This window comes from Ptychodera flava, chromosome 4 (assembly GCF_041260155.1).
Source record: "Ptychodera flava strain L36383 chromosome 4, AS_Pfla_20210202, whole genome shotgun sequence".
NCBI lineage: Eukaryota > Metazoa > Hemichordata > Enteropneusta > Ptychoderidae > Ptychodera > Ptychodera flava.
Window position 1 is genome coordinate 41,026,855 of NC_091931.1, and position 20,113 is coordinate 41,046,967.

Sequence of the window (20,113 nt, forward strand, 5' to 3'; positions counted from 1 at the left end):
TGTTTTTTATTAAGTGTTTGTTTGTAATGTTGTTTTTGGCGGGAGGGTCATCGAGCTAGTTACGATGTCCTGCCAACTAAATTACTGTATGTTCAATCATAAGTCGTCTGAACTTCAGTTTTAACTCTGCCTGTAGAGCAAATAACGTGAACCTTGATACTATGACGTAATTTCCGGTGCATACCAGAAAAAATGTCATTGGAGTGATGTATTCTCGTTACATGATTTCTAGCATGTACCAGAAAGTGAATTGTTGGAGCATGTCATCTGCGATGCCTTTAAGACGTCTGACAACTGACAGACAACTGACAAGCAATCATGGTTTTGTCACCAGAGTACGAACTGAAGTAAAATTGCCTAATAGTGTCATAAGTCGCTCCTCGGTCACCACGGTAGCTTTAAAGTTTAGAAATGTAAGTATGTGTCTTTCACAGATGGCATAGATACTTAATAAAATGACTTTATAATGACGTCAAGATAAAACCATCTTTACTGCGGAGAATTGTGTAAATGTTATCAATTTAACTTCAGAGGGACACATTTGTCAGACTCTACTTGATCTTGGTGCATTGCGTCGCATGCTCTCCTAAATACGTGACGTAAGCTGAATGTGAGAGGGAACATGTTAGTGAGAACGGAAATTTAGTTCACCATCTACAATGTATAACGTTAATAACGTTTTTGAATAATACATAAACTTAACCGAAGAGAATCAGCGAAATATGTGCATGTCATCAACCGCTCGCCATGCTACAGAGTCGAATATAGTTTTGGGGAAGTGTAGTCGAAAGGTAAACGTTCTATCTGTTAACTAAGAAAAACGGTCTCCGGACGCAGATCCTCCGATAGTAAAAAAAAATGAAACCCTACATCTTCTTCCATGGAAACCAGAAGGCAATGGCGGACAAGATATGAACCTCAGGAGTAGTCTTGCGCATATGTAACCGGGGCAAGGTTGTTTATCAGTAGGTAATAAGTAGCCATGAGGAGTTGCAGTGAAAGGAACTTTTAATGCCATGTAGTCAACAACTTCGAAGCAAGGAAATTTTGAAATATATTACAGATGTCTATTACATTGCGTAAAAATTATGACTACTTAGAATATGCAAAGCATAAGACATCTTTTGAAGCTACATTCTTAGGTTTTTCTTCGCTTTCGTAAAGAAACCTGACAGTTTGATCGGGAACGGTCAAGGCGTCCTGTGCCATTTATAATTGCCAAGGCCATTAAAAGCGAACTTGATATTAACCATTGAAATCCGTGGAACTCGGCATCAGTTGTACAATAGATTAATGGGGATGCTTACGATGGCAGTCGTCGTCATACCGACACGATGTTCACAGCTTGATTAGATGCAACATGGAGCAGCCATCCAAGCGACAACATCGCTCATGCTTCAAAAAACCCCTTTCCATACAGAGTTTGCATTTTTATCGCCGACCCCTAGGAACACAATAAATGATTTCGCTTTTTTCCCCTCTGTGCCGAGTGAATGAACCGCGTCAGTTTCTAGAAGACGCGAATTGGCAAATTGTAATTGCATGATGTTGCCATGGCGACGGCTCATCACTCCAGAATCTAATCTCGACGGGGTCTATTTAAGCGCTGTGAATGCAGTCTTCGCCATATAACGGCGGGGATTAAATTTACAAAAACGAATTCACCAAGACCGTAATGATATTACGAATGGTGCTATACATTCAGTACTAAAAAGTCCCAGAGAAAACCAATAAAATGAACAAAAAAGTGCAGAACTTGCCAGAAAATGGTCGCTGTGCGTAGTTCACGCCTAAAATCACACTAACAATTTCCCCATCACTTTCGGACCAATGAAAAATAACGACACATGCTCAGGTCGGTTCATGTTCTTACTTTTATTAACCTAACAATGTTCTTGTTGGGCAGACTATAATTTGAAGTTATAAATATTACGCAATGTATATGTATGTACAGACAATACGGTATTAATGGAGTCAAATATATATGCATTTACAGGCGGTTTGATAGGCACCCTATTGTAGTATACAATAAATGTATGTTTACATAAGATATGTATTGATGTCTGACCTAGTATATTACACACGGCGAATGATAACGCAATTTACAGCTCTTAAATATCAGCTCTTAAATATACCCATGTGATTGTATATAAGAACCCGAACGATTTCCTTACATATATCTATACAAATACATAACCATGACATTTAAATGCTGCTGTTCTGGTGTATTTTCCTAGGTTTTTTATCGATTTCTTGGCAATGTTTAAGAATTCGGATGGATGGCAAGGCATCGTGTACTAAACTGCACTGGGATGCCCTTAAAAAATCTCGCACAAGACGACTACAATGTGAGTATGCCTAACATCCTTGTCATGGTGTGTCATTACACATACACATCACTCAGACTAAAAAGTATTGAAATCAAGCTACAGTTTACGGCCTTGGTGCGAGTTTCTATAGAAAAAAAATCAAGTCGATATCTTCCTGTTTATGTCATCATGAAACGGTTTGACCACATTCTAATTGGTTATAATATGTTAAAACCTTTCTTCACAGCAGCCTATATATAACGTAGGTGTCTTTGTCTGGGTGGTTTTGGGTTACCGGGATGTAAAAAGTCACGTCTAAACTGCCCGACAGTCCCTCGTACCTTCTGTGCCTATAATACCGATTCAGCCTCTGTTGCAAGTGCCGTGGAGTATGCTGAAGGCATACGGTGCCCGACGAAACGCTCGAGCTGCAATACCCGGCACAATGGCACAACGGTCAAACCATAACAGATAGACAATTTCACTGGATCAAAACAGAGTAATCAATTTGTGTAAGTAAAACCGCGCTGACTGAAACACAATTTCAAAACATGTCAAAATGAATCAACTCGATAGTCTACAAGGCAAAACTGAACAAAAGTGACTAAAAATGCAGGTACGTTAACGTCATCAATCAAACGTGACCGGCAATATGACATTTCAATTAAAATCGGTAATGGCGGGTAACTGCCTCAGTCTCTGCGCACAGTTGGTGACGGTAAAACAAACACTCGCCAAATAATATTTAATGTATGTGAATAAAAATAGCCCCTTCTCAAATATGGAAAAAACAACAGCATAGATGAGTCATGGGCCAGATCTGATATTCGAAATAAACTCGAATTTGACCTACTCCAATGTGCATTATGTTAACAGCATAAGCGGATTTCCAAAGCTACATTAATTAGTATTATGCCACTTATTTATAACATTGCAGAAAGACTGGTATAGTTTTAATCAGAGGGTAATTGAATAACCTTTGTGTGAGCCGTATTGAACCTTTGCTTTTTAATAGTTTCGTATATCTGTATTTCCGCGGCTTTCAACTTATACCAGTTTTCAAGGCTTATGGACAAAATTCGTCAGTTAAATTTTAATACGTTATTAATCACTATGACAACAAAACTGATCGGCGTGTAGTTAGCAAAATACATTTAGATTTGTGTTCTGTGAAACAGTAGCGGTGCACGGCCGCAGTAAATGATGGAGGAAAATGACAGTGGCTTTGCAGTGGCGTTGGTGAATCCTCGTTCGCGAACCTGAATTGTCATCACTTATCGGCTTTCAAGAACGAACTCGTCAGCTTGATACACAGAAGAAAAAAAAACGAATGTATGGGGAAGAGGAGACAGTACTTCAAAAAACGATATGATGAAACGCCATTTTAGAGCTGATGAGGTGAAATGGGATTCAGAGCGGATAGTGTAAATGGCCGACTGGAATGCTTATAGTTGTCACATAGCAATCAACGGAGACAACGTTCATTGACGTCATTCTGGAAACAAATTTATCTGGAGGTGCCTTGGTGGCAGCCTATTTTGCATACTTTTCACAAGGAATTCAACGTCTTTGAAATTATGTGACATTTTTCTCTGGTAATTCTTCACGGTTGTTTTGATTTGACGACACCCCCACGGGGCAGATGTGGTAATACCGACGGCAATCTCGTTACGGTCCATTGTCTTGCAAAGGCAGCAACTAGGACTGTTTACTTTGTCTTGTATCCAAGGCAACTACAACAAAACACTGCCCTGACTGAGTTGATTGAATCTCTCGTTCAATCAAATCTCCGCGGGCCGTGTATTTGACGTCATGTGTGTACACTGTACAGTGTTTTTTTGGCAAGTTTTGGTGTATTTTCACGGTAACCGTGGAGGCTCCGTGTTTTTTGCTAGGTTAACGCGCCGCTGGAACCAACCCCTACTTCAAGGCTGGACACGGCAAAGTCATCGTCGAAATCCTTGTCTTTAAGTTTTCTCATCCTTTTCTCCAATTTTGTGATCCGCTGTTTCATTTTCATCTGTGCATTGCTGTATTCATTCACAAGCCTACTAAACTTAGTCTGCAAACTATCCAAAGCACACTCTAGTCTGTCTATTTTCTCCTCCTGTTCAAACTGTTCTTTCGACTTGCTGCCCCGCTTGGCGGCGTCTTCATCGATCAGTCCGTCTTTCATTAAAATGGTCTTTCCCCTTTCTTCCAAGATCCTTTTCGCTTCTGGATATTCCTTCAGAGCATCCAGGAGGTCGTCTTTGGAAAGGCAAAATAGGTCCGAGTAGCCGACGCTGCGAACGTTTGCAGTCCTTCGATTACCGGACAGACTGCCCGGAACATTTAATATACTAATTTCACCAAAGTAGCTACCGTCACTAAGGGTAGCATAGACTGTCTTTTCGTCTTCACCGACCACGCTGAGTGTTCCGGATTTGACAATGTACATCTCTCGCCCAATGTCTCCCTTTCGACAAATATAGTCACCGGGACTGAAAACCTGAGGGCGCAGTTTTAACACCAATTCGACTAAGAGTCCCGGGTCGCAGTCTTTGAATATTGTCACTCTCTTCAGAGTGTCCAAATGAACATGTATGGCTATTTCAGCCCTAAGTTTATCTGGAAGGGTTTTCAAAATACCTTCCTCGTCAAGAGTCTTTTTGTTCGACCAAAGGTAGTCGAACCATTTGATGACTCTCTCCTCGAGGTCTTTGCTAACTTTTCTGAAGTGCATATATTGTTTGATACCGTCCATCCGCGACTGGAACTCGGCCTTGGTGGCGTTCATGTTGCTGATCATCGTGCCGACATTACCCACGATGGTGGCGAAGATCAAGACACCGACGAGGAAATCGAAGATGACGAACGCGTATTCAACATCCTCCACCGGCGGAGGGGTTTCGCCGATGGTCGTCAGCGTCAGTGTTGACCAATACAGACTGTAAACATACTTCCTTGTTAGGCTGTTGTACGGCGGTACGGTGATATCTGGGTAGACCCACTCGTCGTTTCCGAAGCCGATGCTGGCAGAGATTGCGAAGAAAACGCAGGCATTCCAGTGGATGATGATCATGATGTACAGAATAAGATTCGTGATGCGGAACAAGTTTGGAAAGTTGCTCCGCGTCTCGGTGCGATCGAAGAATTCCAGGGCCCTCGGGGCGCGAAAAAGTCTGTTCAGCCGCAGCCAGGGCGAATTGATTCCAAAATATATGTAAAAGATGTCTGTCGGCAGAATCGAAATCACGTCCGCTTTGAATATGCTTTGTTTAAAGTACCTTATGCGAAGTTTCTTGGGGTCCGCCACCATCAGACCTTGTTCAAGATAACCTGCAAGCATAAAAAAACATCGACACAGATTTAAATGATGGATAACTTGGAAACATAAGAGAAAGTGGTTTCAATATTTTACTTCAATTTTCAATTTCGCCGTGATGAGTTTTGGATGAGAGACACAAAATTACCTAAAATTTAGCGATATTTGAAACGGAAAATAAATGCTACATCCCGTATTATTCTATGGGAACAAATTTAATTTCCAATTTCAACTTGAAGAATAACCATTTTTTCACAGGCTTCAAAATATATCAACACACGCAGCAGACCAGATTATTAGTGTAAAAATTTGGGTTTCCTTAAAATTATCTCTGGGGTGCTTTCTACCTGAGTTAATTTTCAAAGGTCAAGGGTCATAGTTCGCAATACTTCAGCCTGAGTCACGTGCTGCACACGGCATCACTTATACATAGGGGGCCTACATACTTACCAGTCCTGGATTTGACGATCATATCCAGAATGTACACTGCATCAGAGAGGTAATCAAGCGTTAGCCAGAGGGTCAAGTTTTCCTTCTGAAGGTCTTCGAACACGGCCCTTGCTATAATGAGGTAGAGATTGTACAGAACCGCCAACGAAATAACACAAAGCCATCGGTAATAAAATGCCCCGGATGCATTTACCATCTTCGCTGGTCGCCTCGTTGTTCGCCTGCTTGCAAAAAAAACCCATAAAAAATTGAGTCAATTTTTGCATACTAAAGCACATTTTTGTGAATATCTTACCATGTAACACGTGTTAAATATTTTATCACTTCATTTTTATTTTGATGTCTTTTGTTTGTCTCGCTGATGCATTTTGCTTGCACGTTCCGTAAAGTTCGATCTACGGGAAGAGTAGTAAAATTGTGCGGCAGGCCCTATATGGCTTAATTCTCGTGCCGTAATACGTGTGTGGCGTGTGCTGTGATAAAAACGACGAGCTTGAACTCGGTCTTGTGTATAGTGAAGTAAAGGTACACATGAAGCGGCTCTCTTTTGGGTTTGATGCCTGAGACAGAACTTTTCAGAAATTACATGCAGCGATCACTGCAAATAAAATGGTACGCTGCGGCCCTTGGTAAACACCCATATATACACCCATGTATACTCCCCTTCATATTCGGTATACGTGTGTGGCTTCATAAATCTAGCCTTTACTGATAATTACCAGTCGGTACAGAACACTACACATCTCTGCTTACCAAGTTAAAAGGAGGAGTATGTTGGTTCTTATTTCATTTCCTATTCAGTAATTTGCCAAACTATTCCTAATGAAAAATAAGCGGCTCTACGAGCGGTTCATGTTTATTGTACAATTACTCAATAACACCATAATGAAGTGTATACGGATCCATGCAATTTATGGAAACGAGTCCTTCTGCCATAGCTCAATTATCCGCCAAAAATTAAGTTACTTAGTCTGTTCTCGCTAAAAATTCTTCATCGGAAATATTTTAAATCTGCCAAAATAGAACAAGGTTTCTCTGTGAATTCCCGCCAATCAGACAATAACCGAATATATGTTCGTGACTGGGAAGAAAGCCTTAGTGATTTAGGGTTGCATTTAAAATAATTTTATACGATGTCCCCTTTAAAGAGCGCTGTTTTATTGCATACATTCGTTTTGGCGCCCCAGGTGACTGTCTAATGTACGAAAGAATTAAACATTTCAATTGGATTTGACTGAGGGATTTTCGGGGTTGTTTTCACCGAAGGACAACCGAAGTAAATTCCACTTTCACACTAAAACTATGCCGCTACAACTCCAATCACATTACAGAATGTAAAATTTTGGAATCGATTTTGAACGGTTTAATTTCCATTAATATTAGTTATGCTTTACCTGTCCGTAAAAAGATACAGAACATTCGCTGTGGCTGCATTCTTTTTGGCGCGAAATCAGCGACATTCGAAGTCCCTTGGAGGGAGCGAGGCGCGCTTCATCCAAGATGGCGTAACGTAGCGAACGGCTCGTTCTATACAAACATGACTCAGATTGTCTCAGCTTTGCCCGAAATTATTAAATCATTTCCTGACCTTCGATTTATTTTTCAAATCTATAATTCTACCGACGAGTTCTACAATTTTGTCTCTGGCGACCTTTGCCGCTTTACGATATATGTCCTACTCCCTTTACCGCGTTTAGGTCGCTCATGATTAAATGGAATCTCTATGACTTACTGAAGGACTAAATGCACCAAAGAGAATGAGTTTTTGCACCTTTCCGTTTGGCAAGTTCAAAGAGTAAATTCATTGTTATTGTCATGTCGACCTAGACCTATACCATTCTCAAGTTGCTAATATTGTCCTTTCGATAGTTCGATAAAATTGTCAATGGGTGGAATGTGCGCGTGCGCCGCGCCACCAGGATGTTACTCTGCAAAATTGCTCTTTCGACTTACGAATATTTTGACTGCCGTTAAATGCTATTGAATATCGCCCTGGGCGACAAATACATCCGCTGCTTGTTAAATTCTGACATATTATGTACACTCAGTATTATTAAAACTTGCTTTGTCACAGACGATGACATATAATGCAGTTGTTCGGTACCTATATCTCGTGATGTTGTCACTCAGGCCTGTCTGTTCTTCGTAATCAATATTGTTGATTTCATGGCATTATTTCTGTCAGTGTTTGGCGCGAGATATCGACCTCGCGATGTCGTCTGCCACTTCTTATGACTTCTATTATGATCCGTATAACAACATTAATAAAACATAACTCGCTTTGACAAGCTAGCTTGACAAACAGCTTATTCAGACCCCATAATTCGGCATATACCGTGACGATAACACACTTTCGGAATCATAAACCGTCGCTATATGACCTTTCTAATTTTCGGTATTTATATAAATCCGCAAAGGCGGGGGAAGCGCTGTGTCGCGGAAGTCACACTCTGGGTTCAGGGGCAGATCAGATGTGTCGTCAATTCAAATGTGGGATTCCTATTCGCGACCTCAGTTGAAAAACCCTTCAGCCTTGAGTGTTTTTTTTTTCATCTTTCATTCGAATGAAGTCCGATTTTTCTCGATTTACCCAAGGCTAGAAGTGATAGGATGTCATTGGTTGATCACGTATACATAACGGTACTTCATACTCAGTACGTACATCCAGCAACGGTCATATCTCAACAACAACACAACACACATTCAGAAATGACTATCCAGGCAAAATGACTCGTCTGTCCTCCTGATTTTGTCGTCAGTTTTTCGATTCAAACTCCCTTCAAAATAAAAAAACGCTATTTCCGTCGTTCTGGCCACAGTATCGAGATCATGTTCTTATTTTTTCTGTTAGTCATCAATACGGCCCCTGGGGCGGGACGTGTTTTGTTGGAAGAAACCCATATGTCGTCACAGATTACAGAAAGTCGAGCCTCCTTACGGACACACGTCCTTTGTGTGCCTTTAAGCTTGTTTTCAGAATACAAATACCACGGCTTGCCAATTACGAGCAGAAAATGAGTTTTTTGGACCGGATGTTCCCAGCATTCAATCCAATGTCGACCATACATTGGATGTAATACCATATAAATATTTCTTCTTACAAAATCGGGTCAACGACTGCACTGCTGTGTAGTGTTATTGAGTTACTGATGATATAAACTATTTGTGCCGCTCCCCAGGGACAGTTAACGTGGCACACAATTTCCACAGACCTTGCAAATTAAGTCTGGATTGTGCTACAGTGCCATGGAGTAGCTGCAACTTTAGATGATTTGTTTGCTATTTTTGTTTTGCATGGCAATTGCAAGTTAAAACAACATCACTGAAAAAATATCATCAAAAGTCACACAGTTATTGACCCTTTCTCTACCTCCCGATGTAGGGCATATGGAGGGAGTTCTGTTTCATTTTAGACCACTAAGACAGCTAAATCGTATTTTTTGTCATGATCTAACTAACACGTTCAGATGGAGTTCCCGCCTTCTCTTACGAAGTTGTCAAATCAATAAATCTGGAAAGACAATAATCACGTGTTAGCTTTCTCCAAAAAACAGAGAGACAGTAAATCAGTGGAGGTATGCATGTATTGGTTGCAGACCGTTTCGTTACACTATCCCTTGAGACGCGATTCATTGGTTTGCTGTGGCGTTAATTTAGTTGGCGACATGCTCACTGATAGCACCCCGAGCGTTTGCAGCAAGAGACAGAACCAAGTGTTAATTGACACATCGCCCAGAATATCCAAGCGTCCATTTGTGAAGAAAAAGCTCGAAGGGCATGAAATCTCCACTTTGGCAATGAATTGCTGACAATAAATATTAACTTCATTTGTATGATTCACGTAACTTCTAACCAGAATGTTCTCAGCATCAATTGACGTCGGTTGAAGAAAGTATTTAAAAATGTTTAAGCATTAATCAAAGTCAATTTTAAACTCATTTATCAAAAGTACATTTCAAAACCACGAGTTTATTCATGTCTTTGATATGTCTCTTGCGATTCGTTAGAATTGTAACATTTCACATGATCGGACGAGGTACTCCCAATCTGATATCGCTTACTATCAGCCTTAGGATCAAAAGTCAATTGGAGAATCAGTAGAATCGTGATAATCATGCGTGATTTACAGATGACTGAACGCAATTAATGTTTCCAACGTTTCTTGTGTTCTGAACGTCAATCCTGTGCAGTTGTCATTCAAAAGGTAAATATGTGGCCAGTGTGTGTAGATTATATGTAGTAAGGTAGAATGCGCCTCTCTGAGTCAGGGACAGATATTTGAACGCTCAAACTTTAACAATATTCTCTTGGCCTACCTCTTGTGGGGGCTCATTTTGAAGCTTATAGATTAAATAAACTTTTCACTGGCTTAGTTTTGTGAAAATCGGGAATTCTATTTTTACCCATAGGGATAACAAAGAGATGGCGGCCATTTTGAATTTCAAATATTTGTTAATGTTTATCAATTTCTTTCTCTAGAACCAAAATTTGCACAGTGACCCCCCTCCTCCCATGTTTATTGTTGATTTTGAAAGAGAATGGTTGAAAGCTTGCCTGAGGAAAATTTAAGCGAGCGACAGTTTAAGTTTTTCATTTTCGAGGCGCGAAACTATCTTAGTTGCAAGTTGAAAATTGATGACTGATATTGATAAGCATATTTCTGCGCTAGACCCCATTTTAAATTATTTACATTACTCTGCATTTTTACATAGAAATCCTTTAGTACAACTCACAAATGTACCTAATATTTGTTTTTAAAATGGCTCATGGACGATCGAATTAATTCGTTGTGATTGAAGCTCCATCGGCACTGTAAGTTGTCATGTGTCTTCCGGCATCTGGGTTCTATATAATTTACTCCCAAAACCGTGTCGAAGTGACAAGTTTACAGTTTGTCCAGACAGTCCGTATGTATGTTATGCTCAATGTTATTGTTGACAAATCACTGTATTTCAGTCTGGAATTGCATTCATTTTTTCAAGAACAACAGTGCATATTGAACGCAATAAGTTGTGTTTGTGAGGCAAATACTGGGTATTTCAACGTACTCCAGGGAGAAGAAAATGTACTTCTTTTTTGGAAAAAAACACAAAAACTGTATCATAAAAATTATCATCAAAAGTTGCAGGTGTCGCTCCTTTAACATGGCAATTTCACCAAATCTATCTTTTTTTCCGTTCTCTTCCAATAGAATAAGTTGTCACATGCCCCCGCTTTCAACGTTCTCAGTGTACACTGTTTACAAATGGAACTTTAAGTTTGTATTCATACCCTGCAAGCAAGTTTTTCAATTTGTAGTTATCTCGCAGAAAATAATGCTACTAACAGACTAAAGGCGAACATTAATCAATATGACTTTTCCTTATCAGGGTTTGCTCATCCCAAACATTGGTTTGTTCATAAGATTTTCATTCCCTACAAGATTTATTTATTCATCGAAAGCACCGCGGACGTAACTGAGGAAATTGAAAACCTATTCCAGGCTTTAGATTGTGATTCAGAGTAGTATCCGAAGTAAACAGTATTTCGCAATTAAACTACAAAAAGAGTTGCCCTTTCAGAGCTAACTCGACAGTGAAACCATGCATGATTTAACATTATCAGATAGGAATAAATCTTCGCGGCACCTTTTCTCATGGCGTAATTTGATAGTGATCAGGTTTGGGAGTGGATTGTCGGTCGTTTATCATTTACAAAGACGTTTGTCCCGTTTAAGTGTCTTTCCCTCTAAAACTGGTCATCTCATTAGGCTGGAAATATGCCCACGTCATTTGCACCAAATTGCTTCGAGACTTACCAATATGACATGCATTTCAAATATGAGATGATTATCTCCTCTTGATTATAACAAATCATTTGGATGCGCTCAGGTTCAAAGGTCATATTACTTATTCTATACAAAAAAATCACCATCCAATTTAATGATAGCAAAGAACCTTGACAGAATCGCTCCACATTTAAAGATGATTATACGTTGTTGAATGTTTCTTTACAAGAGCCTTCTTATATTGATTTGTTGAAACGTCATAATTCTCATATTGCTGAGCGCCGAGGTCAGAAATATTATGCTTTTGAAAAATTAAAATATTTTACAAGACTGCAGTTCATGGAAAGTTTGACTGCATTCGCAAGATTATCTGGAAATTCGTCTCAGACGAAAGCTTGAATTAAAATTACGGTCGCATTTGAACTGTAAGAGAAAAACGAGCTCGAGGGAATGGCACGAGGTGCGGATTCAATTCATCACGTTTGACGGATTCGATGAATATCCGCTCATGTCATGGTTTAACCCGATCTACCGAGCATGACGTGCGTGTTGCCTTCTTCAGGTTCTCGTTGAAAAGCACTTAATCCATCGGAAAGGGTCCGTAAGCATGTAAGCAATCATTAGCAGAGATGTTCAAGATGTGTCATTTCACAAAGGTTTCATATTTAACGCAAATTACAGAGAAGAAGAGCTCGCCAAAGTGCGCAAATCACGGTTGTTGTGCACAACTAGCCTAACAGCCAGGCAACATAAATGGCACGACTCTCAATTTGACTGATGTAGATTAAATGTCATTTCAGCGAAAGCCATGCTGGAAAAGAAACTACGATATTGAAGTTACAATGCCTGCTTAGTGTACAACCTTTAATATTTTAGTGTTTTCGCAATGTACAACAGTCTGACATTTTACTTGCATGCAGGGAAGTATTCTTGTCCGTGAACTTTGACATGCTGTTGCAAAATCAGTTTTATAAGTTATTCGTCAACAACAACGCAATTCTACAGTTCCGTACATAAAAACTGCGTTAACAAACTGGACATTCGGTCCATGTAATGTGCATATTTTACGGGAAAAGAACAAGAAACTGTAATGGCTGTTGAACGAAAATACAGAAGACTGCATTGAAAGGCATGGTTTCATGGCGTTGAAAGACAGGATATAATTCATTAATCACGTTGTATGTACAGCTTTTAGCTATCCACAATGTCCAGCATTCTATGAGCGCTGTCGGTTGGTCTTCAACTAACCCTACGCGGTCTGTGACAAAAAATGAAGGCATGTCACCTTTCAGCATTGTTGATGTACAAATACGTTAAATATATGACGCATACTGAGATTAATACAGAGATCATATCTTTGCCGGCATAAGCTTAGTGCTCCTTGCCGTAGCATTTCCTCGATTTTTGGCTCTCGTTCTCGTGAACTAATTTCTATCGTCGCTGCTACCCGTAATACATCGGTGTAAGTTCTTCTAGCGAACTTACTGAAAAAACTTGCTTTTCGGGTTGAAACTTTTGGATTTTAATCCGTATCTATCTCCATTTAGGCATTTTTTTCCCTGGGGACTTATGAAGAGAAGTTTAGCCTGGAATCTGTGAACATACTCATCAGAGCTGTCACAGATAAGGACTGTATGGTGTTGAGAACACAAGCATTTAAAGGAGGCTGAGTCCAATGTCGGTTCCTTTCCCGATGAAAACGTGTATTGTCAACTATTTACCAAAAATTATAGACGATTGCCAGACTTGTTTCGCTAAGGTTCTTGACTCCTGGTTTCCTGGCCTGTTTTATGATGATCTTGCTTACTTTGAACTTTGAACTTTCTAAAAAAACGACGTCATTGTTTACACCAAGTGGTGAGCCTCAACATTTTAATATGTGGCGCTACGGTTCGAAGGCTGTTTCATACTGAATGTAATTTTTTGCGGAATCATTTTTTGCGGAAGCATATTTTCTTTGAGAAGTACACGACAAAACTGTCATGCTATTGATCAGGTTTTGCTGATGGGATTTTAATTTCGCTGCTATATATGAATCATTAATATAAAGTTATCTAGCCCTTTTCTATATATTATAGGCATAGAAAATGTAATATCCGTAAAGTAAAGCATTCCTTTAACTGTTGGTACATCTTTTTGTACATAACTGTGCTATCACATAGCAGCAAGTACATCACTGTTCGTCTTTCCTAGTGACAAAAGCGCCAGTTGCATTGTCAATACCATATTGGCCTGTCGTTTTTTGACTAAACTATTAATTAGATTGTTTCCCATCAAACAGATATGAATGACCTTCGCAACAAAAGTACAAGCCTTAATTTTCAGCCAGTATTGTCTAACGAATCAATGGCGATAAAGAACGCCTGCGTTTTTCCCCGAGTCTGAACATATGGCAACGTTTAGAAAATTGGACAGTACGCATTTGTTAAGTATGCATTTGCAATTTACACTTTGTAAAAACTAATTGTAAATATTGTAATGGCGTGTATAAATTGGAATCGATATCTTATACACTCGCGTTACCAGGCGCAGATTTTGTGTTTCCCGTATCCGGGTGCCGCATTGCCGTCACTTCGTTAAGGTAGAACGTGCCTCGGCGACAGATCTTCCCACTCTCTAATTCTGCAATTCTTTTCTGATCTACCACTTGTAGGTACTCATCTTAAAGCTCTTGGAAAAAGAAAAACTTTCACCATCTTAGTTTTTCGAAAATCCAAAATTTTATTTTTACTCCGTGGAGTTAACACAGGGATGGCGGCCATTTTGAATTTCAAATATCGCAAAATGCCGAGTAATTTGTTTTGCTAGTTCCAAACTTTGCACTGTGACCATTGATCTTTATTGTTGATTTGGTAAGAAAATGGTTCAAAGTTTCATTTGGGAAAGTTTGAGGAGCAAAATTTTAAGTCTTTCATTTTCGAGGCGCATACTACCTTAAAGAGTTCGTTTGCTGTCAATTCGCGGAGACGTTATTCGTGTCAGTTGCTTTCAGATATGCAACGACATCATCTCTCATAATCCTGAAAGTTGCGTTTCAAATTTTGCGTTTAAAAACTCGCCTGCTTTTATTAACGATGATGAAAAATGGTGAGAACCGCAAACGAAACATAAAATGTCCCTAATTCCACTTCGAGTGGCACTTGGAGAAAAGTGTGTAAACATCGTACGTGTGAGGGATTTCATTTCCCTACATTATTGTTCGGTGAAAGTAATCTACGAGATCTTTGAATTTACACTGTTATCCATCTGCTTTTCGTGATGTCTTCAAAAAAGGGGAAAACGAATGGCAGAGATGATCACGTGAGTTTAAAGAAGACGACATCCTACTCTATCATATAGATTTGTATATTTTGAACTTAAGATTTGGAGGATGACTAATGTAAACAAATGTCACCCACTAAAATGAGTACAATTTAGCATTTTTTAAGGCAAATAATGCTAATTTTTTATGATTTTTCCCTATTTTTGATTGTAATGTTAACCATAACTTCTAATCCCGAACTCGTGTTGCTGTACACATTATTCAGCTTGTCAATTCAGCCTGTACATTTACAGACTGCATTGTTATTGTTGACATATAAATTCTGGTCCGGACTAGAATTCAAACGGTTCTTAGAATTCCCACGAGGTTAGCTGTTCTCGTTTCCCTGTGTTTCGAATCGATAAGCTGAGTACATTATCCGTGGACAAATCAGACGAAGTCAGTTACAGTATGGCTTAACATTGCAATACGCAGTCCGTATTCAGAATTCTACAAATCAGAGTCGACACGGGCGCTTTCATACGAAATTATCAGAAAATGTTTATACTTCGGAACACATTTCCGGATACGTGACGGTTCAATGTCGTTTCATTTTCATCAATGTGCTCGCGATTTCCTGCCGACGCAACGCGACCGTACGCCTCGAGACACCAGCTGAGATATGACTCACTGAGAGATTGCGCTGACTACAACAAGCGATTTAAAAAGTATCGCTTCTCCCTTTCCCGCGCAAATAATCAATTCATCATTTTGAGATCCAAGTCTACGAAATTACGTGAAAAACATTTTTGAAGGTACAAATATCAGGAATACAGGGCATGGACCGTGTTGCATGGACCGTGTCCTACTAGTAAAATGTAATAATCAAGATGTTTCTCTTGTCACCAAGCGGAACTTGCATGTAAAACGATTCGAGGAGGTGTACAAGGCTTTGACACGTCTTTAACAAAGCGTACAAACCATTGACGTCACTCAAACACGATAACGGTCACTCCTTTTGTTTTAAACTCAGATAATGATTATTAAGTACTATAATCGAATATTCTGGACCATTGACGAGGTGCGAAAAACAGTTACAAGTATATTCGATAACCTATGAAGAAATATGGCTCACACAAGGATCGCCAGTCTGAGTGTAGAGCTCTCATTTGCTAGCATTACTCCACAGTACTTCCCAATACGTGCAAACTCAACTCAGTAGACATTAATAAGAGTCTAATAAGCTGAGTAAGTGTTATGGAGACAGAGTTAGACGTTTACTTGTGAAGATAGGTTACATTTTGTGCCCTGGGCAGACATGATATAACATTCACTATGTGGTGAAAGGCGTTAGAGTCGCCCTAAAGTGCGTCACAATTGACTACAGGGTCACGTGTCTTATTCCCATTACAACATTGTCATCGCCCGGTGCTTCATCACCGTAGTTTAAGTATACCTGGGTGTTAGAAATGGAGCGTTTGTTTTTTTGAATGCATGACAAAAAATAACAGGGAATGAAACGATGTACATGTTCCATGGAACAATGTATCAAACGACGGAAGGCACATGGTTCACAAAGTCAAATATCGGTCCCCAAATTACGTTTTGAAATGTTGACACTGTTATTATGGCAACGAAGGGCGTGGGCGTGTAACATTGAAGCGTTCATGGGACGGTTATCGGTATTCTATGCTTTGCCACTGTTTTTCCCCGACAACCACTAATTGTATGACAAGAGAAATTGTCCATGTTTCTCCCTCAACGATTGTCGATTATTTTAACTTAATGTGGGTACAATCCCTTCCCTGGCGTACAGCATGTAAGCGATGTCGACATTTTGCATGTATAAACGAAATTCGCAATCCAATTAATCTCTTTTCGAGTTGCATACCATTCTCCTCTGTTAAGACTCTTTCAAATTCTAAAAGTCTCGCTTTGTATTGCACAGTGAAACAGAAACTTCCAAGAAAAAAAATTAAAAATACAAACTAATCGATAAGCGTCTCAATGGGTGACGCAATTGCCTGCCGTGTATGACACATAAACTGATGACTCTCTTTGGTTTTGAATGGCGCACCGCTGTGTACAAGCAAGCCAGATGCGAATGGCCAAGAAAGCTTAACTTTTTGCATGTGTAACCCACATCATAGTTTAAGTTATATTTCACACGTAACCCCCTCCCCCTTTATTACTTTTTTCTTTTATTTGTATCTTTATCTGGTTAACGTTAAATAAACAATTTATAAGAGAAACATGTACACGAGATGACGGGTTCGAATTTGTCCAATGTGCTATTGGCAACAGTTTCAGTGATACTACACAAATAACAAATAGATGTTTTCGCAATGGTACTGCCGATATTACCAGATACATGAGTGACAACTTGATCTAATGTGCCCACATAAAATGATTTGCTACATATTAAGGTTGCAATGTTACTAAAGGAACTACAAACAGTGAATAAAGAAAGAGCAACAGCAAGAAATCATGGCTGAAGGATGCACAAGAGAGACAAAAACGAAAACGAAGCATGCATGATCAACAGGCATTAAAAACAACAGAAGAAAAAACGTAAGAAAAGAAACTTGTACCGTTTACGTCGTCTAATCCAAAAAGTAAAGATATAGAGGACAGCGATGAAAAATAAGCGATGATCATAAGTCAGAATTAAAATCATATGAAAGAGAAAAGACAAAAATGAGTTAGTAGCTGTAAGACGAAAGAGAAAAAGTGGAAAAAAGAACTGTAAAGCAATAGATAATAAAGGGAAAAGATCAAAAACAAGATGAATGAATGAAAAAATGTCGATTTCAAGGGAAAGCATAAAGCGGCGTGATAACAATGAGCAGCACAATTTTGAAACGCTAAAATTACGAGTTATTGTTCGCGTTGCCTTTCGAGTGACTCGTCTCAGATTGGCGTCGAACGATAATTTTATGTCGCCAAAAACGGAGATTGGAGACGATTGGAGAGTGGAAATATTACATTATTCCTCTGTTTGACGGGGTTTCCAAAACCCCATACATTCATCGACAGCCCTAGGATTGTCATGGCCGAGAGATCTGTGGGAAAACTGAAATTTTGTTTTACGATCAGTTTGCGCTTCAATTCATCTATGTCATTTCTATAATTATGTCAAGATACACGACACATCATTGTAGTCCGTGTCTTCAAATTGAGTCGCCAAGACTTTGAGATTCCTTATTATTAAATCTATAAAGTCAATCCTCTCTTTTGCAAGCATCATGCTTTAGTTATTGATATCCCTAGTACTGTCACACCACCGTTGAGACTCCAAGCTAGCTCTCGTCTCAGGCCGACGCATGGAGGTAGAAAGAAGTTTGAGTATAAATCAGTCTGCAGCAAGAGAAATTCGAAAGTTATGTAGAATTTCTGTATGTTATAAGCTCTGTCTTCGCCCCTGCGATTCGGACGGACATTTTTCCGAGATAAAAAATGAGGTATTTGTTGCTCTGTCCTCCCTCCCTCTCTCTCTCTCTCTCTCTCTCTCTCTCTCTGTCAGAGGTATATTCGTTCGAGTGAACGCAATACCCAACATAAAAACAATCGGGAGTATTAACAAAGATTTCCGGGGGTTCCAGTGTGCATGATGGTTCTTAAGAGATTTATTAATAAGAGCCGTCATGGGCGGAGACAACTTTATGCTAAATTATGCATACACTTCAAAGTAATTTGGACAATTTATGTCCCAAACCACACTTATCACAGTCGTTAACAAACTAGCTTATATTTGTCGGCTTTACTGAAAATGATAAACTGTATGAGAATAGACTGGTACTGTTCAATCTTTGAGTATTTTAACAACACTTCGGGCGTTCCAGGAGATGTCAAACTTTGTTACGGTTAGCCAGCAGAAAAAGTAAAATTGATTTTTTAATGTGTACCGCACTAATTAAAACGGAAAGTTTCCTTGCCCCAATTTTGTCCGATGGTTTATAATTCATCAAATATGTATGCATGAAATGACATTTAAGTCAACGCTTTGCGGATATTATGAGTTCCATGTTTCATATCCCCAGGCAAGTCTGCTTCGGGGCGACGTCATACCGAAGATGAAGAAGCAGTGCTCTTTACGCCCGGAAAATACTGAGCATACATTCGAGCTGCCATTAAACAGTTGCAATTTAATGTCGACAAGAATCCAAACCGCTGACTTCCTTCAAAACGTATATTGGCTTTTCTCCTCTTTCCCGTTTAGAAATATTACACTCCCCGAGGGCAAAGGTCAACACCCTTCACTTCCACCCTGCAGCGCCTTCGATAAAATGTTTACCTCGTGATAAGTATATGAGTGTCATTTGTATCTAGAAGATGTCCGTATCGATATCGGACATGAAGAATTGTTTGACAATGGATCAAGTCAAATTATAATGATGATGGGTGATGGGTGAAAAAGACTAAAACACGTGAAATTTCAAATTTTTATGACGTCCATTCCCTGGTTTATCTCGTCAGCCTGCAGCAAATAATTACTGTTAGAACTGTGTACGTATAAGTGAAATATCATGTTGTTTATGATCTAAACAATTACAAGGTAAATATTTGTTTCTTTTGTAAAACGAGGTAGTAAGTTTAATCAGTTAATATTATATTTTCTCTATTTTTAATGGAGGGGAAGTGGAGAGAGCGAGACAGACAGACAGACATAGACAGACAGACAGACAGACAGGCAGACAGACAGACAGACAGAGGCAGAGAGAGAGAGAGAGAGAGAGAGAGAGAGAGAGAGAGAGAGAGAGAGAGAGAGAGAGAGAGAGAGAGAGAGTATCAGAAGCCAAAGCTCATGCAGGCGAGTTCCATTCTCCTGTTTCATCAGCGAGGACAGGCACTTCATTCCGCAGCTCTAATCGTTTGATTGTTTGCTGTATTACTCCTTTTCTCAAAGTGCAGAGCAAATATTGCCGTTTCTAGAGCTTTCCTGTCGTTCTTGACAGAGTTAGACCTGTAGATAGCACGTATGCGCCGATGGTTCAAGTATGTGGACAAGGTGATTCAATTGCTAGATGGATTGCGCTTTG

At 39.5% G+C, this 20,113-nt stretch overlaps 1 protein-coding gene across 3 annotated transcripts in view; it reads right to left on the minus strand.

Annotated features, from left to right (window-relative positions):
- Positions 1–1,860: 1,860 nt before the first annotated feature.
- LOC139131765 (cyclic nucleotide-gated channel alpha-3-like) overlaps positions 1,861–20,113 on the minus strand; it is a 45,853-nt gene continuing 27,600 nt past the window's right edge. For all 3 annotated transcript variants that reach the window (XM_070697994.1, XM_070697996.1, XM_070697995.1), the window contains exons 3-4: positions 6,067–6,287; positions 1,861–5,630 (exon numbers count right to left, since the gene is read on the minus strand). In XM_070697994.1, coding sequence (XP_070554095.1) covers positions 4,201–5,630; positions 6,067–6,287 — 1,651 coding nt within the window. In that variant the 3' untranslated portion in view covers positions 1,861–4,200. The remainder of the gene's footprint in view (positions 5,631–6,066; positions 6,288–20,113) is intronic.